We start from the raw sequence: 26,312 nt of genomic DNA, 5'->3' as shown, positions 1-26,312 counted from the left end.
GCTTTGCTCCTGAGATTCACCCCTGAGGGTGTTTAGTGTCTGTTTTACCCACTATTTATAAACTCAAAGACAAAGTCTGGGCCACCTTCAGTGTTCTGTAGCTTGTGGGAAGCCCAGGACCCAGCACAGAATCAGTTTGCACTACTGTCCGCCAGCTGGTAATTGTAGCAGTAACTACCATGTTAGCACATACTATGTCCCAGGTAATATATTTCATTTGTCCAAACAGTAGTTCGTTATAGCTATTATTATTATAGTCCATGTGAGAGAATTACAGACCACCATGCTTTTGTAGCCAATCAAGAGTCCTTTTTTTATATCAGGCACTGAGGGAGCCTCACACCAGGAAATGCTCTCAATGCAGAAGCTCAGGGGTACAGCATTTTATAATACAAAAATCCAAAAAAAATTACAAGGATGTTAGTGCCAGCTGTAATTCAGGGTTTCTTTGGTATCTCAGGCATTGTTTTACTCATTATTCTTTTACCCACCTGGGCAAACATCTTGAGTCAATACATCTGGATTAAGGCAAGCCCAGAGAATGTTGTCAGTATGGATGTGATCATGCAGGAGATGGGAGAATTAGCAGTTGGAAGGTACATGGGCCTGTATGGAATCAGGCCTACTTGGGCCTTATCTTAGCTGTTGGCATTTTGGCACAGGATGGCCTTATCTAAGCTAGTTCAGTTATAAAGGTGTGAGGCTTGACGTGGTGGCTCATACTTGTAATTCCAGCACTTGGGAGGCTGAGGTAGGTGGCTCTTTGTGAATTCAAGGCTAGCCTAGGTACACAGTGAGTTCAGGACAGCCAGGGCTACAGACTCATAACCTATCTTTAAAACCAAAGAAATAAGGGCTGGAGAGATTGCTCAGTGGTTAAGCACATGTCTTGTACAAATATCTTGAGGGGTTGTGAAACCAGCCCAGTTTGAATCTCTGGTTTTCACATAAGACACCTGAGCATGGCCGTGCCTGCCTGTAACCCAGTCCTGCAAAGGGGAGCAGAGACCAGGGAATTGTCCTGAGCTCATGAAAAACAGCAAGCTCTGGTATCTGATACCAGTAAGAGACAGGCAAAAGAGCAGTGGAGAGGGACACAGGGTTTCAGGAGCATTCCTTGCTGTGCTCGAGGCTAAATGGCTAATGTAATAGTTGTAATAGTAACAATGGCTAATAATAATGGCTGCTACCATTATAAATAAAGCTTACAAGATATGGTTTGAAGGCCTTGTATGTTACAAGGTTTTTTTTAAATTTTTTTTTATTATTATTAGTTATTTATTTGACAGTGACAGACAGAGAGAGGAAGAGACAGCTAGAGAGAGAATGGGCGCGCCAGGACCTCCAGCCTCTGCAAACAAACTCCAGACGCATGTGCCCCCTTGTGCATCTGGCTAACGTGGGTCCTGGGGAATCGAACCTCAAACCTGGAATTTGGCTTTACAGGCAAACGCTTAACCACTAAGCCATCTCTCCAGCCCACAAGGATTTTTTTTTAACTCATTTAAAAAACTTATTTATTGTCGGGCGTGGTGGCGCACGCCTTTAATCCCAGCACTCGGGAGACAGAGGTAGAGGATTGCCATGAGTTCGAGGCCACCCTGAGACAACATAGTGAATTCCAGTTCAGCCTGGGCTAGAGTGAGACCCTACCTTGAAAAAAAAAAAAAAACTTATATATTGACAATTTCATAAATGTGTTAGAATTTTTTTTTACTATATTCCTTCCCTGTATCTTCTTTTTTTTTTTTTTAATTGTGAACTTAACAATATGAACATAAGTACGGTTACCCTTTTATGTTCCCTCTCCCCTACCCCATTGTTCATGGTGGAGTCAAGAATGCACCAGTCAGTCTCTGGAGGGAGGCAGTACCTCAGGATACTCCTCTCTACCCTGTTGTTCTTACATTCTTTCTGCTTTCTCTTCACAGTGTCAGAGCTTTGGAGGGTGTGCTCTAGGTCTCCTCTTTCTGCATGTTCTGTTTTATTTTTCTGCTTTGATGAATTTTGAGTGTCCTCAGTGTCTGCTGCCATCCTCTGGAGGCATATTTAATCCATCACTTCCTCTGTAATGTTTTCTGGGTCCTGGCAGATGTGATAGAGATAACTCATGCTAGGCAGTTGCCTTCTGTTTCTTGTCATACTGATGGATTTTGGGTCTCCCTGGTATTTGCTGTCATCTGTAAAAAGCAGATTCTATAACCAAGAGTGGGAGCAGCATGGAATAAAAAAGATAAGCATAGACATATGGAAGACTTCTTATGGCTAAATACTCCCTCCCTCTCTCTCCTTCTCCCTTCCTCCCTCCCTCCCTCCCTCCCTCCCTCCCTCTCTCCCTCTCTCTCTCTCTTTTTGCCAAAGAACAATGGGAGCTTACCTCTAGGGCCTTCCAAGCCATAAACTTCTGACTTGGTTCTTAGTACCAGGTATGAATTCCCTCCCACTGAATTGGCCTCATACCCAATCAGAGAACAGTTATTCCCATAGCCTATGTGCAACTATTGCACATATGTGTACATTTTGTCCAGGTTGTTGATTTTGTAGCTTTCTAAAACTGTTGGTGACTGTTGTCCTGTAGTAGTTTATGTAGCACTTTCCAGCACTAAGAGGGAGCTGGCTTCCAATCTCTATTTTTGATCTCTATTTCTTTTCCTTGTTTTATTTTATATTATGTTTCTTCTTTTTTCTTCAATTTTTACTAACATTTTCCATGATTATAAAAAATATCCCATGGTAATACCCTCCCTCCCCCCACTTTCCTCTTTGAAATTCCATTCTCTATCATATCCCCTCTCCATCTCAAATCAGTCTCTCTTTTATTTTGATGTCATGATCTTATCCTCCTATTATGATGGTATTGTGTAGTTAGTGTCAGGTACTGTGAGGTCATGGGTATCCATGCCATTTTATGTCTGGAGGAGCATGTTGTAAGGCGTCCTGCCATTCTTTTGGCTCTTACATTCTTTCTGTCACCTCTTCCACATTAGACCCCGAGCCTTGGAAGGTGAGCTCAAGATGTTACTCAGTACTCCAGTCACTTCTTTATAGCACTATGATACCATTCTGAGTCGTCCCTAGGTCACTGCCATCTGGAAAGAGAAGATTCTCTACCAAAACTGAGAGTAGCACTAATATAAGGGTATAAATATTAAGAGAAGTGCTTACTGGGCCGTTTGATAAGTATAGTATATACATTTATCAAGACAGCAGCAGATGTTACATGCCAAGAGCTCATGACTACCCCTGTTGTAGGTTTTCAGTATCAGGGATGTATTCCCTCCCATGGAGCGGGCCTCCAGTCCAGTTGGAAGGCAGTTGGTTTCCATCATGATAGACATGCCACTATTGCACCCTTTGGCTCATTTGGCATGGCTAGCCAATTATTAGGCTTGCAGTGTCCACTGTTGAGTATCTTCACTGGAGGTTTCTTTTTCTCCCATTGAGTGGCATGTACAATGGCTTCTTCCGGCTTTCTGTCTGCTGGCCTACATGGAGGAGGTTATAAGCTTGGTTCCAGCAGGATTTCTCAGTGGCCTTGCAGCCCAAGTATGTGGAGTCTTCAGTAATAGGGTCTTAACACCTATACCTGGTGGGAAACAAAGGGCCTCGGCAATGGCCTATAATGTTTTGGGGGCATCAGGGACATCCCTGGCCAACAACTCACTGTAAGCTATCCCCTCCCTGGTACTGAAAATTTTCTAGCAATGATCTATGGCTCCTGAGTGTTCCACTGTCCAAAACTGGAGGGTTCCATATGATTTATTCACATCAGCTTAGATTTTGATTAGCCCTCCTTCCACCTTTCCTTTACTCAGTCTCTTCCCCTGACCTCACTTTGTGCCTTTTCACCCCTGTTAATCTATTCTTCTATGTACATATATACAATACCATCCTATTAAGTATCCCACTTCTTTCTTTTCTCTTCCCTTTATATCTCTTTTTTAGCTTACTGGCTTCTGCTACTGAGTTTTTTCCTTCTCACACAGAAGCCTAATCATCTGTAGCTAGGATGCACATATGAGAGAGAACATGTGGCACTTGGCTTTCTGGGCCTGGGTTACCTCACTTAGTATAATCCTTTCCAGATCCATCCATTTTCCTGCAAATTTCATAACTTCATTTTTCTTTACTGTTGACTAGAACTCCATTGTATAAGTGTGTCATATCTTCATTATCCACTCATCAGTTGAGGGACATCTAGGCTGGTTCCATTTCCCTGCTATTATGAATTGAGCAGCAATAAACATGGTTGAGCACATACTTCTAAAGAAATGAGATGAGTCCTTAGGATATATGCCTAGGAGTGCTATAGCTGGGTCATATGGTAAATCAATTTTAAGCTGTCTTAGGAGCCTCCACACTGATTTCCACAATGGTTGGACCAGATTGCATTCCCACCAACAGTGTAGAAGGGTTCCTCTTTTTCCACATCCCTGCCAGCGTTTATGATCATTTGTTTTCATGATGGTAGCCAATCTGATAGGAGTGAGATAGAATCTCAACGCAGTTTTAATCTGCATTTCGCTGATGACTAGGGATGTAGAACTTTTTTTTTAGATGCTTATATGTATTTCTTCTTTTGAGAACTCTCTATTTAGCTCCATAGCTCATTTTTAATTGGCGTGTTGGATTTCTTACTATTTAACTTTTTGAGTTCTTTGTATATCCTATATATTAATCCTCTATCACATATATAGCTGGCAAAAATTTTTTCCCATCGTGTAGATTGCCTCTTTGCTTTATTCACAGTATCCTTTGCAGTGTAAAATCTTTGTAATTTCATAAGGTCCCAGTGGTTAATCTCTGGTTTTATTACCTGAGCAATTGCAGTTATATTCAGAAAGTCTTTGCCTAGACCATATGCTGAAGGGTTTCCCCTACTTTTTCCTCTAGCAGTTTCAGAGTTTCAGGTCTGATGTTAAGGTCTTTAATCCATTTGGATTTAATTCTTGTGCATGGAGAGAGAGAAGAATCTTATTTTCATCCTTCTGCAGATACAATTCCAGTTTTCCCAGTACCATTTGCTGAAGAGGCTGCCTTTTCTCCAATGAGTATTTTTGGCATTTTTATTGAATATCCGGTGGCTATAGCTACTTGGACTTACATCTGGGTCCTCTATTCTGTTCCATTGATCTACATGTCTGCTGTAGGCTTGTCATAAATAGCCTTTAGTATATTGAGATATGTGCCTTCTATTCCCAATCTCAATAGGTCTTTTATCATGAAGGGATGTTGGATTTTGTCAAATACTTTCTCTGCATCTAATGAGACGATCATGTGATTTTTGTAATTCAGTCCATGTATATAATATATTACATTTATTGAGTTGTATATGTTGAACCATCCCTGCATCTCTGGAATAAATCCTAATTGGTCAGGCTGAATGATCTTTCTGATATATTCTTGTATTCTTTTTGCCAATATTTTGTTGAGAATTTTTGCATCTATGTTTATAAGAGATATGGGTCTGTAGTTTTCTTTTTTTGTTCTATCTTTGCCTGGTTTTGGTGTCAGGGTGATGCTGGCTTATAGAAGGAGTTTGGTAGGATTCCTTCTTTTTCTATTTTATGGAAAACCTTAAGAAGCAATGGTGTTAACTCTTCCCTGAAGGTCTGGTACATTCAGCTGTGAATCCACCTGGGCCTGGGCTTTTTTTAATTGGGAGATTTTTGATAACTGCTTGGATCTCCATGCTTGTTAAAGCCTATTTAAGTGATTAATCTCATCTTGATTTAATTTAGGTACGTTATGTAAATCAAAGAAATCATCCATTTCTTTCAGATTTTTTCATACTTAGTGGAGTATTTTTTTATAGTATGTCCCTATGAGTTTTTGAATCTCTCTGGTATCTGTTGTGATGATGCCTTTTTCATCTCTAATTTTATTAATTTATGTCTCTTCTCTCTTTCTGTCAGATTTGCTAAGGGTTTATCATTCTTGTTTATCATATCAAAGAACCAACTCTTTGTTTCATTGATTCTTTGGATTTTTTTTTGTTTCTATTTCATTAATTTCTGCCCTAATCTTTATTATTTCTTCCCATCTACTGATTTTTGGTTTGCCTTGTTCTTCTTTTTCCAAGGCTTTAAGGTAAAGCATTAGGTTGTTTACTTGCGACCTTTCTAATTTCTCAATATAGACACTTAAAGCTATAAATTTACCTCTTAGGGGCCTTCATTGTGCCCCAAAGGTATTTGGTATTTTGTATTCTCATTATTGTTTGACTCTATGAATTTTTTGATTTCCTTCTTATTTTCTTCATTGACCCATTCATATTTAGTAGTGTATTGTTTAGTTTCCATGATTTTGTGTATGCTCTATAGCCTTTCTTGCTATTGATTTTTAGGTTGATTCCATTGTGGTCAGATAGAATGCAATGAATTATTTCAATTTTCCTGAATTTGTTAAGATTTGCTTTGTGTCCTAATATATGGTCTATTTTAGAGAATGTTCTATGTGCTGCTGAAAGAATGTATATTCTGCAGCCTTTGGATGAAATGTCCTGTATATATCTGTTAGGTCCATTCCTTCTATGACCTCATTTAGTCCAGATGCCTCTCTGTTTATTTTTTCCTGGGATGACCTGTCAATTGATGAGAGTGGGGTGTTGAAGTCACCCACTACCACTGTGTTTGGTGTTATCTGTGATCTTAGTTCTAAAAGTGTTTGTGTGATAAATTTGGGGGTCCCGTTTTAGGTGCATATATGCTTAGGATTGTAACGTCTTCCTGTTAGAGTGTGCCTTTAATCAATATAAATTGACCTTCCTTATCTCTCTTAACTAATGTTGGAGTGGAGTCTACCTTGTCAGATATTAGGATAGCAACCCCTGCTTGTTTTCTATGTCCATTTTCTTGACCCACCAGTTTCCAGCCTTTCACCCTGAGATAGAGACCATCCTTTGTAGAAAGGTTGGTTTCTTGGAGGCAACAAATTGAAGGATCTTGCTTTTTAACCCAGTCTTCAATTGGTTTGTAGGTTTTATTCCCCATGGGAATGTGCGAGTATGATAAAAGGGTTAGTGAGAGGACAGGGAAAGAGCAAGACAAAGGTGGTGGAAGAAACCAGAGGTTAAGCTGGGTTTACACAGGATATCACTATGATCCCCTGACCCATTAGGGTGAATGGGGCCTGCACCTCCCACGTGGGCAGAGACTGTACAGGTCACAACTGTTGACTGTGGGCAAGTCGGACGACTATGCTCCAGATGGTAGAATATGAGAGCTCAGAAGGGAGAGGAGGAAGGGAGAGGGAGTGTCCTGAGATGGTAACTGAACCAAAAGGCACCCTTTAGGGTACAGAAAACCAGAGAGCAAGAGACTTGAGGTGTTAAAAGTGCTTCTTTCTTGACCCTTGGGACTAGGTCCTAATAGCTAAGGGGTATAGTCTGGTATGCCTACGTGGCTTCCACGAGGAGGGATGAAACCCTAGGGCAGTCCAACCCGAGAGGGACACTTACCAAGGAGTAGGGAGGAGACAGAGAATGCAAGAATAGTGAGGACAAATTGGTGTGGTGGATGTGAAAGCTAGTACTCAGGCAGAAATGGTCTGAAGCCTTCAGAGGGTCGAATGGCAGCTCAGTGGTCTGGTCAGGGGAAAGGAGGTCTGGCCGCCCATGAGGGTAACTGGGAGCCTTCCTATGTGAGTCACGGCACCAGATGTAAGGTTCAGGAGTGACCAAGACCATGGAGATCACTTAGAAGCAGAGATAGAAGCTTTTATTCAGGAAAACATGAGCTGCCAGGACTGACTCTCAAGAGCGGAGCACAGTCAACTTTTGAGATTACAGATAGTGGGCTATATAGAGCTCTTCAGTTGGGGGAAGGGAAGTAGCTAGGGTGTGAGGCCAGAACAGTGACCATGTGGAAGACAAGGAGGCAGGAAACCTAGATCTGGGGCATTGTTGGGCAAAGTAGGGATAATGGCTGGGTGGTTCCTTGAGGGATGTGGATGACCCACTTCCTTGTGTCTCTGTCCCCATCTTTGTGTGACTCCATTTTGTCTTGACCTAATAGTTGTCATCTTTGATTCATTTGAACATACAATCATTATTAAGTTCTCTGTATGAGTGAGCCATAACTATATGATTCATAATATTTATAGGAGTTATGTTGCCTTGACTTCTCATGTTTCTTATATTACTGTGCTGAGACACAGCTGGGATTACTTTGTAGCTTGGATTTTTTTTCATTAGCTGCTCAGAAGTTAAATCTTTAGTCCCGCAGTTTAAAATGTTATCTAGTGCAGTTTCTGTATTACTCCCAGAGTGCCATGTTAACTGCAGGAGCCACCTCAGCTGCTGGATATACCCACTATGCAAATATCATACTGGCCCATCAACAGCAGTGTCAGTAGCTTTGAAGGATAAAAAAGCATGGGTGACATGGAGTATAGTAAGATTTTAATAACTAAGATTAGAAGTAGGTGGGAAATCAGGTACACAAAATTAGAGACTACTGTAAGCTTAATTTTGAAAAAGATCAAGATGGGAAAAGTAAGAGTGGAAAGTTGGGATACTGTTAGGGTCTACTGATTTTAAAGGTGGCTAAAGGTATGGAAGGCTGTAATTGTAAGGTATAGAAAGGGCATAGGAAGAGAGAGTTGTATATGGGAAGAGTAACAGAGAGTGCCCAATGATAGACTACATGGAGGAACATACAAAACCACCTTCAAACCCAGCGGATAATATAAAACAAAAGCAAAACCATTCTGGGTCCTTAGGCTTTGCAGGCAAGTGCCTTAACTGCTGAGCCATCTCTCCAACCCTGTATGTCAATATTTTTCCATGGTGGGTTGGGTGTTGAATTATGTCTCTTCCTGTCATGTTTCATTTAGCAAACTGCACTGATGGGGAGGTCTAGTTCAAAGCTATAGAATTGTATTTGACGTATGGCCCCAGTGGAATTTAGACCAGTTACCATTTGGAGTGAGTTTCTAGCCCACCTGTGCTGAGTTGAAGATTCAGTTCTTTCCTTGTCACCCTCTGGGCTATGTGCTATGGGGGATGGGGAGTGGGAGCCTTGGCTTCAGCTGTAGCAGCTTGTGTTCCCAGTGCTGGTGTGTGGGAGAGTGAAAATGGTCCCAGTTCTAGTATGGGGGAAGGGAGGTGCCGGTATGGGGTAGGGGAGATGTTCCCAGTGCCGGTATGGGGGAGGGGAGGTGTCCTGGTGCCAGATTGGGGGGGGGGGGCATTCCCGGTGCCGGTATGGAGGAGGGATTGTATTCCCGGTGGTGATGTGGTGGACGGATGGTGGTGAACTGTGCCTGGTGGTTCACAGATGACAACTGTCCCTGTCCTATGCTTTATTTCTTGCAGTCCTGCCAGGCTGGTTTGTGTGGAGAAGCACTTTCTGGAGGCTTCTCTGCTCTTGCTGGCAGGTGGTGTGTATGAGAGGCACTTTACATGGCCCATGCGCCCGCACCACCTTGTTCTAAATAGATTTGCAGCCTCCCCCACCTGCCTTCCCTTGGAATTCTCACCTGTTTTAAGTTTGTTTACAGAGCTTATCTCCTGCAGGAAACATGCTTATTATGTATTACTTTGACTTTTTTTTTTTTTTTCTCCTGGCTTTCATTGGTGAAGCTTGTGTTTGAGCCTCAGAGCAACCCAGAATATGTTATCCTCATTATATTTGTCCAAGCCAACAGGTAGAAATGTAAGGTTCATGAATGACCAAAGACCATTCAGGACCACTCTGAGGCAGGGAAAAAGCTGTTTATTGGGACCAAAGCTGCCAGGCTGTCTCACCGTAGGGGGAAGAGAGAACACAGGCATGACTCTGGATAGTTTGGGTTTTTACAGAGTTTTTCCTTTGGGGAGGGGAATACTGAAAACAAAGGACTGGGGACTGCAGTGGACAACAGGGAGAAAACCGAAAAGCTAATTAGTCAGAGGGACAGAGATCAAACCTAGGAGGAAGAGGAGAGGAGTCAGGTGCTCTCTAAGATAAGATCCTCAGGAATTTAGTCAGGGGAGTGGGGGCTAGGTAATATAAACATCTAAAGTTATGTCAGTCAGGCTGCTGTTGCTGCTGCTGTTCTCTTCCTTCATTTCAATTCCATTTGGGGACTCTTGGGAAGGATCGTGGGTACTTGAACTCATTTTTGTCCAACTCCACGTCTACTCATTTCCCCCTACCTCACATACATTTCTTTGCTGAGGGGCCATCTCTGAGGCAAAAGGACTCTTCTACTTGAGGGAAGGGAAAGAAGCACCAGTGAGGCTGCATGTGAAGCTTCCTCCCATTGGTCCTCAGAGCCTCTGTCTTCCTTCTGGCACCTACAAATTAGAGAAGTCGTGAAATCATCAACCTGTGACTTGAGTGCCATTTTCTGTTGCTCAGCTTCTTTGCTTCCTAACCACAGGGTTCCAGAGCCACACACCCTGATCTGAGCTTCCTACTGGAAAATGCAACTAGGAAGTTCCTTGTAGGATAAATAAAAAGCAAAGGAGAAAGGCAGCCTGTCAGAATGAGTATTATGAGTAAGCACACAGGTTAGAAAATACTTAAGGCTGCCCTCTGATCTTCCCACATCCTCTGGTACAGGCCCATGCTGCCTAATGTCCAGCCATCGCTGCGTGAGGACCTCTACTCTACTCTGATGCATAGTGCTGGGCACTCTGGGGAGAGAGTACAAGGATGGTGATTGGTCATGACAATATCTGCACACCAGGCTCCAAGGAAAGCTGTCCTGGGCATTGTTTCATCTGTCCCTCATAGAGATCTGAGGAGGGGAGGGCACATGTGCAAAGGCTTATGGAAATTGTCTTCTCTGCTCACACAGTGATCCCACTGCCATATTAGCATGTTACATGTGGTATAATACAAGTTACCTCCATCTCACAAGTGTTAAGATTACAGGCCAGCATTCACAGCCATTCTTAGATTTAAAATTTATCATTTTTTTAGGGAAACTCCCCTGACATGTGTTACCAGGACAGATCCTGTGATGTAGACATTGGAGCCCATTGGACAAATCCAGGCTTTGTACATAATGGGCTAATGATTTGCTTCATGTTGGCTCTCTCATTCTATTATGACCTGAAGGCCATGAATGATGGAACCAGCAAATGCACATGTGTTCAGAAGATCACATGGGTTAGTATTGGCTGACTGGAGTCTTGAACCTGCTGTATGACTGACATTCAGATTTCTTTTCCATAGAAATCTCTAACTTGCTGGTGGCCACTAAGAAAGCCCAGGAGTGGCAGCCTGTCTACCCTATGAGCCAGCTGAGTTTTGATCGGATCCTCAAGAAAGACATTGTGCAAGTGAGTCACTGCCTTGGTCTTGGCCCCATCTGTCTCACCTCCCCACAGAGTAGAGCCCTGAGGACTTGGGAGAAAATAAGTATGGCTTGGGGAAATTCTAGTGGGAAAATAACTAGGAGACTTCCTTTCACAGTTTAGGCAGCCCCCCTGCCCCTTCTGTTCTACCTAGCCTTGCTGATGGCCATTCTCAGACAGTGATCCTTAATGGAAGTAGATGAGTTTAGATGTGGACCTACCTGAAGTGGAAGCATTTTTATTGTTTTAGAACCCTGACACAGCATAGTAGTCCAACTCTGGGATGGGGGCTGGTCTGGTGGCCCACACACTCACTGTGGCTATGTGAGTGTTTCTAGGGCCAGTCCTGCTGCTGTGAACAGGACTTCCAGAAGGAGCAGAGATAAGAAAACAGAGAACACAGTGAGGTGGCAGGACAGGAACAAGCTTGAACAGTGGCTCTTCACAATAGCTCTGTCCAAAATCCCAGTCTTCAGAGGTTTTTCATTCAGAACCTACATGCTTAGGCAGACCCAGAGTGTCCATTGCAGCCACCACAGCTGTGGCTGTGTCTGTGAGCTAGGGCACATCTACTTTTTGTCATGTGCCCCTTCCCAGGTCCCTCAGAGAAGACCTAAAGTGGCTAGAGGTAGGTCATTACAGCAGACAGCCTGCCAGCAGTCTTGGGGACAAGCAAACGACACAGGACTGGCCTGTTGGGAAGGAACTACAATACCTTAGAGAGGTTGGAGGGCCCGTCATGGCTCAGTGCTCTGAAGAATGCCTGGTGAGGGGTGAGGGAATGGCAGACATGAGGTCTGTTAATTTACCTTTTTTAAGAGAATCCAAGTTCTTTTAAGTATGTTTTTATTTATTTGTGAGAGAGATGGGAAAAGAGAAAAGAAAGGAGAGAATGAGCATGGGTATGTCAGGGCTTCCTACCTTTGCAATGAACTCTTTTTTAAAAAAATATTTTTGTTCATTTTTATTTATTTATTTTAGAGAGAGAGAAAGGCAGATAGAGAGAGAGAGAGAAAGAATGGGTGCACCAGGGCCTCCAGCCACTGCAAACGAACTCCAGATGCTTTCACCCCCTTGTGCATCTGGCTAACATCGGTCCTGGGGAATCAAGCTCGAACCTGGGTCCTTAGGCTTCACAGGCAAGTGCTTAACCAGTAAGCCATCTCTCCAGCCTGCAATGAACTCTTAAGACACATGCTCCACTTTGTTCATCTAGCTTTATGGGGTACTGGGAACTCAACCTGGGCTGGTAGGCCTTATATGCAAGCCCCCCCCTTTTTTTTTTTGCTAAACATCTCCCTAGCCTAAGAATGTCAGAGCAGTGTCCTGACATAAAAGCCACCAGAATTGCAGTATTGAAACTTGTTTTCTGTCTTGTTTGACACACAACTTGAGGCCTGCCCTCTTTCTCTGCCTTTGAGTCCTTGAACAGATAACCACCATTCTCCATGCCTTCTGCATCTATGTGGGCAACAGAAATGGAGAATTGACAAATACCAGGTGCAGTTGCTGCCCTTGGCAGTTCATAGAGAGGCAGGATCTTGGCTTTCTTAAGTCCATCATTATTAAAAGGCAACAGGCAGGGCCTGAGGTGGCCAAATACAGTAGGATGTGGGAATATGAAAGACTTGGCTTGGGAAGATAAGGACAATTTCCTCAGGGAAGGGGCATCAGAGAAGAGCCCCAGAGGGTGAGCTACATAGCTGCACTTAGGCAGAGGGAAAGCATGGAAGAAGGCTAAAGTGGACACCAGGCCTTTGCTGTGGGGTCCTGCAGCATGGTTGCATGACCTGGCCCCTGGACTAACTCACCCTTCTGGGGAAAGTCGTTATTCTGAAAGCATGTGGCTTTTATAAGATGTTTTGGGAATACAACCTTTCATAGCTTTGAACGATTACTTCATGATAGATGCAGCCATAATGAATAGAGGACCTTGCCAGGATGCAGTAAACATCTGCTATGACAAATGACAAATGGTGGTATTTATGTAAATTAATATACTCAATTAATGTTGTGTATTTCTGTGGGGAATAAAGCTTATTCCCTAGGTAATTGCCATAGTCTAGTAATGACAATCATAGAATAACATACCTTTAGTTTATAAGTTTTGTGGGGCCAATATCAATAGCTTGGTATAATACAAGTTTCATGAATGTTTTCCAAATGTTAAGAATTTAAAAATCATGGGCTGGGAAAATGGCTCAGTGTTGCTTGCAAACAAGCCTGCCAGCATGAGTTCAGTTCCCTAGTACCTGCATAAAGCCAGACGCACAAAATGGTGCATGCGTTTGTAGCAGCAAGAGGCCCTTGGTCTGCCTTTGTTCTTTCCCTCTCTCCCCTCTCAAATACATGAAAATCCAGAAGTATTGAAGTTCAACCTGGAAAGGTCCTTAGATACAGACCGTTCTATGCTAAGGCCTTTGTGTAGGGGTCTCAGTCCAGCTGCTTTTTTAGTAGCATGTTACATGTGAGGAAACTGACTGCCCATCATCCTCTGCCTGTATAGATGCAGATGTGATTTATGTCACTGCTTCTAATGCTTCATAAGCTTTCATGTGGAAATGATGTTGAGGGAAAGGGGCCCAGTGTGAGAATAGCAGCTGCTGGACTAGAAGGCTTAGAAACAGGAAACGCATGGGCCCAGCAGATAGGTCACTTCCTACCACATGGCTCCTATCCCAGCCTTTCTATCTAGCTCCTTACTAAGTTCTTACCACAACAGTATGAAGTAGGTGCCATTATTATCTGGGCAGAGGGTAAGAACCTTGACAGAGTACCCACATTAAGTACTCAACAGACAGTAGAATGAGGAAGCCCTTCCACTCTGTCCCCCAGCCTGTGAGTATAGAGATAACCACCTGGTAGAGTCCTTCCTGAGTCTTCTCTGGAGCCTTGGGGTCCTACTGATGGGACAGGCTGTTGGGGCCATTGGTTTTAAGTTTGTGATAGGTCATGACTGGGTTCTGGCTATTGGATGTTCCATGAAGAAGACATCAGACATGCTTTTAAAGAGTAGAAGGAATATATCTGGGATCCTGGAAATGTTTGAATTTGCTTGGCCAAACAGCTTTTTGTTTCTTCTGGAAATCTACTGGAGAACTCAGGCTGTTACACAACTACAGAGAGAGGTCACACAGTCTTTTGCTTCCTCCTCCAGGGTGAGCACCTCGGCAGAGGCACAAGAACACATATCTACTCCGGGACTCTGGTGGAGTATAAGGATGATGAAGGAGCTGCTGAAGAGAAGAGGATAAAAGTGATCCTCAAAGTCTTAGACCCCAGCCACAGGGACATTTCTCTGGCAAGTGCTCTCCTTTTCCACAGCTAGAGGAGGGGCACAGTGGGCTGAAAATACCTTGGCCCTTTGTGGCTATATGGCTCCCTGTTTTGCCTTTCAGTCAGAATTCTTCTCTGCAGGACTGTTTAGACAAACTGAGGGAGGCAAGTGGAATGTGGCCTGGCCCGGCCCTACTTCCTCTCTTGGCTATAGGCTTTGGTGTGAAGTTTTGGAGCCCTGAGACAAGCCAGATGGTCTCAGAGCTCCTGATTGATTCCTTAGTGACTGCATATACTGGAGCATGAAGGGTTAGAGGAATCAAGTGACTTAACCCAAGATCCTGCAGCCTTTTTTAGAGTGACAGAGCCAAGAACGAAGCAGAGATCTGCCGTCTTAGCCTTCTGTGTGTGCTAATACAGTGCTAACTAAGCATTATTTCACTAAGTCTACAGGAAAGAGAGCAAGGTGGCATGAGTAGGTAATGAGAAAATTGTCAGCTGGCTTGTCTTACCAGCCTTGCTCTGCATCCTGTTGGGTTTCTGAATAAATTCCTCATTCCAGTCAGAGTGGCCCAGGGGTGTATCCATGCTTCTGGACAGTCAAGGCTTTGGGCGGTGGGAGTAGGGGGAGTTTCAGGATCTGGGAGATGGGAGCATGGTCCCTTAGCAGTGCAGGCTGACCTGAGACATTCCTTTGCCCTTCTTCCTACAGGCCTTCTTTGAGGCAGCTAGCATGATGAGGCAGGTCTCCCATAAACATATCGTGTACCTCTATGGCATCTGTGTTCGAGATGTGGAGAGTAAGTGTGTTCCTCTTGAAGGGGACAGTAAGTTCTGTCTGGGGGGTAGGGGTGCTGTGAAGACTCCATACTTCCTGCTTTTCCTTTTGTGATTGAAGAAATCAAGATATCAGCCAGTCATTTGCACAGTTGGTGGTGGTCATGGTTTGTTTTCATTCACCTCTTTAACATGTCCTTCTTGCCACTCTCTTGGCCCTGCACTGATAGACTCCGGAGGCTGAGGTAAGATAATCCATTACCTGGGAGTCAGAGCATTAGGAGCTTCAGAAAGACAGTGGCAGAAAAGTGTAAAAGTGGAGAGACTTGGCTCAGTAAGCATGAGCTGAATGTGACCTCTATGGTACCCAGCTGGGGGCTGGGTCTTTAGCTGCTCAGATGTGGCCTCCACCTCAAAATTCCTGATATGTTTGGAAGAAGAATTTTCATCTATGTGAAAGCTATTGGGTGTGCTTACACAAGTCCTGCTGAGAGGGAATAAAGGACAAAAGGCCAGTGAGTGGCCTGAATGCTTTATTACAGTACATAGCACTTTGGAGTAGTAGCCATGATGTCAGGCACTTCACCAAGGCCTTCCTTACCTCGGCACATTTTGCCTTTCCCAGTTCTCTAGGACATATAGGGACTGCTGTTTCAGAAGGATAGGAGGTTGAGAAGAGCTGCCACTAGATTAGAAAGAAAAGCTTGAGGTTGAGCCCAATCCTATCCAGCTCGGAAGCCCTCTGTGGTTTTTACCTCCCAAGGATATCTCTGACCTGTGAAGCTGAGCACAGTCCACCAAAGATCTCTCTTGTACAGGGTGAAAGAGATCAGAACCCCAGGTGGATAGAAGGTTCTAGATATCACTATTTTTGTGCTTGCAGATATCATGGTAGAAGAGTTTGTGGAGGGAGGACCCTTGGATCTCTTTATGCATCGGAAAAGTGATGTCCTCACCACACCTTGGAAGTTTAAAGTTGCCAAACAGTTGGCCAGTGCCCTGAGTTACTTGGTAAGAATGTTCTCACAAGGCTGGGAAGATGATCTCACTGGGTAAGAGCACTTGCCACACAAGCATGAGGACCTGAGTTCAGATCCCCAGCAATCACATAAAAATCCAGGCATGCCTATGTGGGCCTGTAGCTCCAGAGATTAGTTGAGATGAAGGAAGAGAGAGAGGAGGATTGTTGGGTTTGCTGGCCACTGTCCTAGACTTAAAATAGTGAGTTCAGGTTTAGTGAGAGACTCTGTCTCAAGGGAATAAAGTGCAGAACAAGACACCTGATATTGGCCTCCACAAACATACATGGACACATGTACCTGCACACATATGTGCACATGCATGCACAAAGTTCACACATTCATGGTTTCCCCCACCAGTAGCCAAAGTGGCTTTAGTGTGCTGAAAGAAAGAAGGGCCCTGTCCCAGTCCCATATGTAGACACCGTGGCTGAGCAGGAGTGCCTGGTGTTTAGCGAAAACAGTAATTGGTGCTGCTTCATAGGCTCACTGATGAACCCTGACCAGAGGGAAATGGTATGTTTGGAGGACTGACTGTATTGCAGTGTGCAAGAAGAGGAGCAACAGCAGAGCTTGCTGAATAAATAAAGAGAACGACCTTTGTCACAAGTCAGCTGTTGCAGGCTTTAGAGATTCTGGTTACTTTAATCTGCACAAAGCCCTGCAAGGCACCACTCTGCCATTATCTCCATGTCATAATAAAGGACCTGTTGTTGAGGGACATTATAAGATAATATGTGCATCACATGGATCATGGTGGGAGGGCCAGGCTGTAGAGTCTGGAGTGGGGAGAGCTGACTTGAGAGACAGTGTATGGGGAGAAGACAGGCCACCTTGCCACATGGATCCATTTATTCTGCAGGAAGATAAAGACCTGGTTCATGGAAACGTGTGTACTAAAAACCTCCTCCTGGCCCGTGAGGGCATCGACAGTGAGATTGGCCCATTTATCAAGCTCAGTGACCCTGGCATCCCCGTCTCTGTGCTGTCCAGGCAAGGTGAGTGTTGTCCTTCCTCCCAGCCCCCTGTGACCTACTTGATACCAGCCATCCTGCCAGCAGCAAGTAAGTGGCAGGTTAGGCCTCACTTCAGAGAGAGTCAGCAGGTAGGTGCCAGGTGTTGCAGCTATAACTTTCATGGAGCCATGACCCAGAGGGATGGTGATCCCTGACAACTAGCCAAGGCTGTCTAGGCCCTGTAGTGCTGTGATCAAGGGTGCTGATCTAACAGCATGGGTCACAAGCTCTGTAAGGAAGGTAGGTAGTTGGGTGTCCCAGGACCTCTGCTGAGTTCTGGACCTCAACTGCAGCTAGTGGGCAGTTTGGAAGTCACACCTCCCCGCCTTGATCACATGAATGCTGAAGTCTTCCATTATCATAGTTACTATCTCTTAGCTGGCACAATGCACCCAACCAGATGCAGCTTATGGGAGAAAAGGATTTATTTTGGCTTATAGTCTCGAGGGGAAACTCCATGATGACAGGGGAAAGGCGTAGAGCAAAGGTAGGACATCACCTCCATCATACTACATTGCAAGCAGCAGCAGGAGAGTGAGGTGAACTCTTAGCAAGGGGGAACTGGCTGTCCCACCCCTAAGCCTACCCCCAACAACACACCCCTCCATCAAGGCTCCAACTTCCAAATTGCCATCAGCTGGGAACCAAGTATTCAAAATACATAAGTTTATGGGGGATACCTAATTAGAACCACCATACCTATCCTCACTGTGAGCTAAGTTTTACTGGGGCTCCAAAGGGAAGTTCAGCTCTGGGAGCTTCAGACCTGATCTGGCTGTGTTCTTCCTCCTGGCCTAGTTGAGCACATAGGGAGGATTACTGTACCCCAGGGCCTTGTGCTGGTGATCTGTTACAGCTTCTGTTACCTTTAACACTGAGTTTTGTTCAGTAATTTAATCATAGTGGACCAAGTTTGGAAGAAAACCAAGATGAGATACAAACCTTGCAAATAATAAGTCCTAATTATCCACTCCTCGGAAGGATATCATACTTCAGCACCTGTGTTACAGAATCACGTGGTCATTGTTCAGTAGTCCTGAGATGGACATGCTTGATTCTGACAAGATCTTGTCCTTTAGTGAGAGTCTGATATACACAAACCTTGATGACTCTAGAACAAGCCGAGGCCAATGACCAGAGAGAGATACCTGTAAAAACACTGGACTGGGAGGAGGGATGCTTTCAACTTGGGGCAAAGGATGGCTAGAGGGTGTTTGTACTTTATCAGGGTCATGCATCTTAGTGAGAAGGCTACAGCAAGGCATTGTGTGCATGTTCTGTGCCAGGAAGAGAGACACTGAGAGTTGGGAAGGCCAGGTAGTTTGGAACCTGAAGGCTGAGCTCAAGAGCGACTATGCTTCCCCAGGAGGCTGCTGTGTTGGGGTCACTGTATCTGCCCATTTCCAGGGAATGTGGCAGGAATATATGGGAGATTGCTGGCCTGGCCTTGGCTAAAGCCAGGAACCAACAGCCACAGAGATTCTAGGAGAAAGAAACGTGTCTTCTTTACCTCAGTCTCCTGTGGTTTTGTTTTCCCTCAAAGAAGGAAGCCAGCACAAAGTTAATCTAATAGTTGGAGCCATAGTGCATGGCACACATAGGCATCTGCTTACTTCTGCATGTGCTGCCTCCTCTTCCATGCCATTTTCTTTTTTGAGCCTTTGTCCCTTTGTGGAAGCCCTGCCTGTAGTGCTTTGCTGTTTCTAAGGCCAGGACTTCCAAAGTCAGGCTATTCATAACCCTCCTGATGGCCTTCTGGAAATGGACCTGTGTGCCAGCACTGGTCAGAAGCACCAAGTCAAGGGCAGGCTCCAGCCTCAGTAACAATGATTTGCACTCCAGGTGGTCCCAGAAGCCAATCTTGTGTGGGTCTGTTGTCTTTCTCCAGAGTGTATCGAGCGAATCCCATGGATTGCTCCTGAGTGTGTTGAAGATTCCAAGAACCTGAGTGTGGCTGCTGACAAGTGGAGTTTTGGGACCACACTGTGGGAAATCTGCTACAATGGCGAGATCCCCTTAAAAGACAAGACCCTAATTGAGGTGAGCATTGTTTCCATATTATAGGGTGGGTGAGATCTCAGATGCTTATCAGCCTCACACAGTGCTAAAAGATAGGGATGGGTTTGAATTTCCCCAACAGATTTGCTGGCTGTGTGATCTTACAAATGTAACTTCCCTGATCCTCCTAGCCTCATTGTCTGTAAAACTGGGACAAAGAACTCCTTCATGGGGTCCTTGTGAAGATTGATGGCACCCAATTCATGTGCATAGACAGCTATGATATTGTTACTGAGATTTCAAGAGCCTACTACTTTATTGAGTTCTTACACTGTAGTAGGCGTTTTCCTTGGTGCATGCTAGGGCTCAGCACGACTTAGACACAACATAGGCTTTGCCTTCCCCTGAGGACTAGGGGCAGAGGGGAGATGGTCTCAGTGAAGATTTTGACTTCACAATACCCAGTGCCACTACCCTTGGAGTCCAGCTGTGTTATAGAAACTGGGGAACAGTAATTTCATTGATGAATGAATACATTAGTTAATTTGAGAAGGAAGAGTATGTGTGCATACTTGTGCCAGGGCCTCCAGCCACTGCAAATGAACTCGAGACACATGTATCACCTTGTGCATCTGGCTTACATGGGTACTGTGGAATTGAACCTGGGTCTTTAGGCTTCTCAGTACCTTAGCCATTAAGTATCTCTCCAACCCAGATTTTTTTAAATTAATTAATTAATTTATTTGAGAGCGACAGTCACAGAGAGAAAGACAGATAGAGGGGGGGAGAGAGAATGGGGGCGCCAGGGCTTCCAGCCTCTGCAAACGAACTCCAGACGCGTGCGCCTCCTTGTGCATCTGGCTAACGTGGGACCTGGGGAACCGAGCCTCGAACCGGGGTCCTTAGGCTTCACAGGCAAGCGCTTAACCACTAAGCCATCTCTCCAGCCCTCCAACCCAGATTTTTAAGTGAGATATCAATTATCTGTTTCTGCATTTTAAAATAGTTTTTAAAAAAAGACAAACTGAAAGTTATAGAAAACTGTGTTTTACACTTAGTTTCATTCCCCTTTTTACTTTTTTGCTTTTTTTTGAGGTAGGGTCTCGAAATTTATTTATTTGCAAGCACAGAGAGGGAGAGACAATGGGCATGCCAGGGCATACTGCCACTGTAAACAAACTCCAGATGCATGTGCCACTGTGTGCATCCAGCTTTACATGGGCACCGGGCAATCAAGCCCTGGTTGTTAGGTTTTACAGGCAAGTGCCTTAACTGCTGAGCCATCTCCCAGCTCCATGTTTTTGGGTTTTGTTTGTTTTTGTTGTTTTTTTTTTTTTTTTTTTTTTTTTTTTGGTTTTCTGAGGTAGGGTCTCAGTGTAGCTCAGGCTGACCTGGAATTCACTATGGAGTCTCACTCAGGGTGGCCTTGAACTCACAGCAGTCCTCCTACCTCTGCCTCCCAAGTGCTGGGATTAAAGGCATATGCCACCATGCCCCACCCGGCTTTTTTTTTTTTTTTAAATCATCCTAAATGAGGCATGGTGGTGCACACCTATAATCCCAGAGAGGCTGAAGTAGGAGGATTTCTGGGAGTTCAAGGCCAGCCAGGGTTATAGACAGGGTGAGTTTCAGGTTAACCTGTGACATTCTACCTCAAATAAATCCTGAAGTTTTAAATTTAATGATGTGAATGTAACTTTTTTTTTTCTTATTCAAAGTAGGGTCTTACTTGTAGCTCAGGCTGACCTGGAAATCTGTAGTCTCAGGTGGCCTCAAACTCATGGCAGTCTTCCTACCTCTGCCTTCCGAGTGCTGGGATTAAAGGCATGTGCCACCATGCCTGGCAAATGTTACAATTTTTATAAATGCATAAATTTTATAAATTACTTGTTTTGTTTAGTTATAATTTATTTAGCATTTTGTTTGCTGTATTTGAGTCTGCAGGGAATACTTTTGTACATTAAGCCTTGGCTCAAGTGTGATTTATATTTGAGTCACTCAGTAATTGGAAGTTATGAGTCAGAATTTGAAGAATCTCAAAGCTGTTACTCAAGTTGCCACATTGCAGAAAGACTGTTGGGCGTCCTGGAACACAGGACTGGGATCTGCTGCCTATTCTCTTGAACTTGGGTCATTTTACTATCAAGCCAGCTTCAGGAAATCTCTCTCTCAGCAGAGATGTTGGAATTAAATCAGGGATCAGCAGTTGGTTGTGACCTTTAACTGAAGGGTCTGTGCATGGTCTCTCTTCATGTGTCACTTTTCTTTACAGAAAGAGAGATTCTATGAAAGCCGCTGCAGACCTGTGACTCCATCTTGCAAGGAGCTAGCTGACCTTATGACCCGCTGTATGAACTATGATCCCAATCAGAGACCATTCTTCCGAGCCATCATGAGGGACATTAACAAGCTGGAAGAGCAGAGTAAGACTGTGCAGCCATGTCTTAGCAGGTTCAGCCCCAGAGAGCAGTAGGTCTGGGAGGCTGGGGAATGAGTGGAAGCTTCCCCATAATGTCATTCTGCTGCCATCACTGACTGTGTCATCTGTTTTCTTGTCTCTTCTGCTAGATCCAGACATTGTTTCAGAAAAGAAACCAGCAGCAGAGGTGGATCCCACTCATTTTGAGAAGCGTTTTCTGAAGCGGATCCGTGACTTGGGAGAGGCAAGTTATGCCTTAGTAGCTATCACATTCCTGCTTGCATATCCCCTCTCTGAATAGAAAACCACCCCATTCCTTCTCACTCTGGATCAAAGTTGGTAACAGAAGCCCCTTTCTGTATTTTGTAGAGGAATACTTTTTTTTTTCTTCTTGTTTTGGTTTTTCAAGGTAGGGTCTCACTACGGTCCAGGCTGACCTGTAACTAACTATGTAGTCTTAGGGTGTCCCAAACTCACAGAGATCATGGAGATTAAAGGCATGCGCCACCACACCTGGCTGTATAGGAATACTTTTAACACATTCCACCTGACACAGCACCCCATGCCAGACTGCTTGTCTCCTGTTGCTGTGTGACTATTGTGATTATATACACACCAGGACCTTGGCCACCTCTCTCAAGAACTTTGATTTGTCTCTGGCATAGAAAGGGATTGGGTACAGATGTGGTAGGAATCGAGAACCCTCTAACTCTGATTTTTCTGGGATTGTCCTGTTTAAGTGTGAGCCTGCACTTGCGGGGGAAGTCCCAGGGTCTCACCTAACCTCAGAGCAGCTGCATGAGGAGCAAGATGTCTCAATGTGTCTGGTTGGTCTGATCCTGTCTCATAGCAGCATGTACATCTTCTCTCCAGGGCCACTTTGGGAAGGTTGAGCTGTGCAGGTATGACCCTGAGGGGGACAACACAGGAGAGCAGGTGGCTGTCAAATCCCTGAAGCCTGAGAGTGGAGGTAACCACATAGCTGATCTGAAGAAGGAAATAGAAATCCTAAGGAACCTCTACCATGAGAACATTGTGAAGTACAAAGGGATCTGCACGGAAGATGGTATGTTGTGCGCAGTGAGCTCTGGTTTAAAGCCCAAGTTGCTTTCTGGGCCATAAGGCCATTGCCCAGAAGGTGGTCCTTAGCCATATCTCTGTGGGCTCCCATAGACTGTCAGTGCTTCCAGGCTGACTGCTCAGCTTCCCTCCCAGCCAGGAGTCTATCCACCCATGCTGGGGCAGGACTTTTCCAGTTCTGATAACCACACTGATGCCATATGGAAGTGACAACACACATTCTGCCCTCCCCACCCACCTCATTCTTCTGATCCAGGACTGGCTAGGCATTTTGCTGTGTCCTTATCTACAGGTGGGAAGTAGTGGTTAATAGTAGTCATGCTTATCTACAAGTCAGCCTACTGCTGCACATGTCCTTTAAGACTGGTAATAAAAGGTTGTGGGTTAATATTTTCAAAATGATCTTCTGCCTACAGGCTGCATTATCCTGTGAAGGCTTGTGCCTGTTAAGACCTGATGCTATGACCCGTGCTCACTGTTGAGGGCCCATGGGGCCAGCAATAGTTAGTTCATGCTTTGGCACAAAGCTGAAACCAGGCAAGGCCTAGTTCCCAAGCTCATGCTACCTCCAAATTGTATCATCAAGCTGATGCCAGTTTGTTTGTTTGTTTGTTTTAACAGGAGGTAATGGTATCAAGCTCATCATGGAATTTTTGCCTTCGGGAAGCTTAAAGGAGTATCTGCCAAAGAATAAGAACAAAATTAACCTCAAACAGCAGCTGAAATACGCTGTTCAGATTTGTAAGGTAAACAGAGGCGGGGAGAGAGCACACACAAACATGTGATCAGGTGTTCTTGGCTGGGTCAGTACACAGACCCTAGTGGCAGATTTGGAAATAGTGTGACTGAGTTTATTTTGCTCTGCACCATGTGGTTGAAACCTGAGCCTTTGTTATGCAAGTGAGTAGACTTAAGTCTGACTGTGGTAGTGTGGATGGATCTCATTGAGACATTTGATCTTACAAAAATAAATTGTCACTGATAAGGGAATGCAATGATTTTTGTTTTATTATGAAGTGACAGAAACATAATCCAGTGTGAAGTCACTTGCAGTGTGCCTGTTCTTTGCTTCTCTCTTAGGGTATGGATTACTTGGGCTCTCGCCAATATGTTCACCGAGACTTGGCAGCAAGGAATGTCCTTGTTGAGAGTGAGCACCAGGTGAAGATTGGAGACTTCGGTTTAACCAAAGCCATTGAAACAGATAAGGAGTATTACACAGTTAAGGATGACCGGGACAGCCCTGTGTTTTGGTACGGAAATTGAGTCATCAGTTCTTTGTGGGCTGTTTGGACAGGCTCTGTCTGGCTGTGCTTGCATGTCATTCCTCTGACCTCAGCCAAGGTTCAAGAAGATGAATGCAGTTCCTGGGCTGCTCCGCTGAAAGAAGTCCACACTCAGGCCTCAGGTTTTATGGCACCAGTTTTGCTTCCCAGGAACAGGAGAAGTCTGGCTGCTAGTTCTGCCTCTCCAGGTTCCTGAAAGAGGATGCCATTGTACCACGCTTCTCAGAACTGAGCTGAAGGTGGCTGCTACTCCTTTATGCATCCATACAGAGGAAGGCTTGGAAGGGGAGAGGGATCTGGGGCCACAAAATATACAATGGCCAGAGTAAAGGAGACTTGTCTAGCTCTTATGAACCACCAGTTATCCTGGTTAGAGAGTTACATACTGATTACAGATGCCTCTCACCTTCCAGCCTGAAGTACGCTCCTGGGGAAAACTGCCAATATTTCACCTTGTAAAGCTGACAGGGCTTTAGTGCCTCCTATGTAGATACAAACAGGCCAGTCCTACCTGTGGAGCCTCTGCCCTGTACTTTCCTTCATCTCAAAAAAAAAAAAAAAAAAAAAAAAAAAAAAAAGCCGGCCGTGGTTGGCACATACCTTTAATCCCAGCACCTGGGAGGCAAAGGTACAAGGATTGCCATGAGTTCAGGGCCACCCTGAGACTCCATAGTGAATTCCAGGTCAGTCTGGGCTAGAGTGAGACCTTACCTCAAAAAACAAACAAACAAAAAGTCAAACAAAACAACAAACATTTAGAGGCCACATTTGTGCTAGGCACTGGAGATACAGTGACAAACAGATGAGTATGCTGGGCATAGAAGGTGAAGTGGCCAACTTTATGTAATAGTAGCAGAGAATGCTCCAGGCATGGCTTTTTTGAAATCCTGATTATTTGGAGGGAAGCTGAAAGACTAGCAGGGGCTTATGGAGATAACTGGAAGTAGGCATGTGTGGCTGACAAGAATAAAATCTGAAACTCAGTGGGGTTTTGCAGGGAGTCACAGGTTAGGTAGCTGAGTTTGGGACCTAGGACTTTATCCCAAGGGCAGCGGGAGGCATTGGAGGACTGATAGACTTTATGCTAAATCACCATGGAGGGGAGCAAGACTGGAGCCAGTCTCGGGAATTGTTTTGGCAACCTAGGCAAGGGCTGCAACCATCAGCTCCTGGGATGGCAGTCAGCACAGTGGGAAGTAGGTGAGCCTGAGGAACATTTAGGAAAGTGGGTCTGGGATGCCTTGACAACTAACTTGGGCATTTGGGCATTGCTCACAAAAACAATGATAATGGAGAGGATGGGCAGGAGATAACTGCTGACTGGAGCTTGTAGGGAACCCCCTCACTGAGAGCATGTGCTGTGGGACACAAAGAGTACAAATCTACTGGATGTTGCTCTACGTCATATGTGTTCTGCAGCAGCCCAGATGTGAATGCACACTTGGATGTCTTGTCTATTAAATTCTAAGGACTAAAGAGATGCTTTTCCTTAGCTACTCTGTAATTTTTGAAGAACATAAAGGCTCATATTCTTTCTTTTAGGTATGCTCCAGAGTGTTTAATCCAGTGTAAATTTTATATTGCCTCTGATGTCTGGTCTTTCGGAGTGACGCTGCACGAGCTGCTCACATACTGTGATTCAGACTTCAGTCCCATGGCCGTAAGTGTTAGCTTGCATCTTGGTCTAAAGCCAGAGCTCAGCTGAAATGTCCATTCTACTTTGTAAGTAGCTTTTAAATGGAATGCAGTCAGTGGATTATGTTGGAAATGGAAAGTGTCACTTTCCACTTGATGTGTCCTAGTGAAAATTTGGCATAAGAGGGTAGTGAGGTGATGAGAAGGGAGAAAGATACAAGGTGTAATAGCATCAAAGCAGAAAGGAGCTAGAGTTGGAGGATGGGAAGGGAACCCAGAAAGTTTTATTTGAAAACAGCATAGTATAACCCAATTTTTTATGGGCTAGCAAAAGCATGCAGGAAAAAGTTGGGCTTCACAACAACCCCCAAATTTTATAGGGCAGCCTAGATTTCCAGGGGCTTAACTGTATGAGGGGCCTAGAAGCTGTCTCAAGGGAGGATGAATGAGCTGAGTGCAGTAGCAGTTGAGTTTTCACTTCAGGTCTCTGGACCAGCAACTGTAGTTGGTAGTTCAAGA

General features: G+C 44.6%; 1 protein-coding gene across 2 annotated transcripts in view; it reads left to right on the top strand.

Moving 5' to 3' along the window:
- The window catches only part of Jak1 (Janus kinase 1), a 148,118-nt gene that overhangs the window by 118,945 nt on the left and 2,861 nt on the right, over positions 1 to 26,312 (top strand). For both annotated transcript variants that reach the window (XM_045150128.1, XM_045150129.1), the window contains 12 exons: positions 11,166 to 11,272; positions 14,445 to 14,588; positions 15,276 to 15,363; positions 16,224 to 16,351; positions 17,222 to 17,357; positions 19,264 to 19,415; positions 21,646 to 21,796; positions 21,942 to 22,036; positions 22,666 to 22,858; positions 23,494 to 23,618; positions 23,953 to 24,125; positions 25,701 to 25,818. In XM_045150128.1, the coding sequence (XP_045006063.1) occupies positions 11,166 to 11,272; positions 14,445 to 14,588; positions 15,276 to 15,363; positions 16,224 to 16,351; positions 17,222 to 17,357; positions 19,264 to 19,415; positions 21,646 to 21,796; positions 21,942 to 22,036; positions 22,666 to 22,858; positions 23,494 to 23,618; positions 23,953 to 24,125; positions 25,701 to 25,818 (1,610 nt within the window). The remainder of the gene's footprint in view (positions 1 to 11,165; positions 11,273 to 14,444; positions 14,589 to 15,275; positions 15,364 to 16,223; positions 16,352 to 17,221; positions 17,358 to 19,263; positions 19,416 to 21,645; positions 21,797 to 21,941; positions 22,037 to 22,665; positions 22,859 to 23,493; positions 23,619 to 23,952; positions 24,126 to 25,700; positions 25,819 to 26,312) is intronic.

This window comes from Jaculus jaculus, chromosome 5 (assembly GCF_020740685.1).
Source record: "Jaculus jaculus isolate mJacJac1 chromosome 5, mJacJac1.mat.Y.cur, whole genome shotgun sequence".
Classification (NCBI taxonomy): Eukaryota; Metazoa; Chordata; class Mammalia; order Rodentia; family Dipodidae; genus Jaculus; species Jaculus jaculus.
Note: the sequence above shows the minus strand (reverse complement) of the source record. Positions and strands in the feature narration are given on the sequence as shown.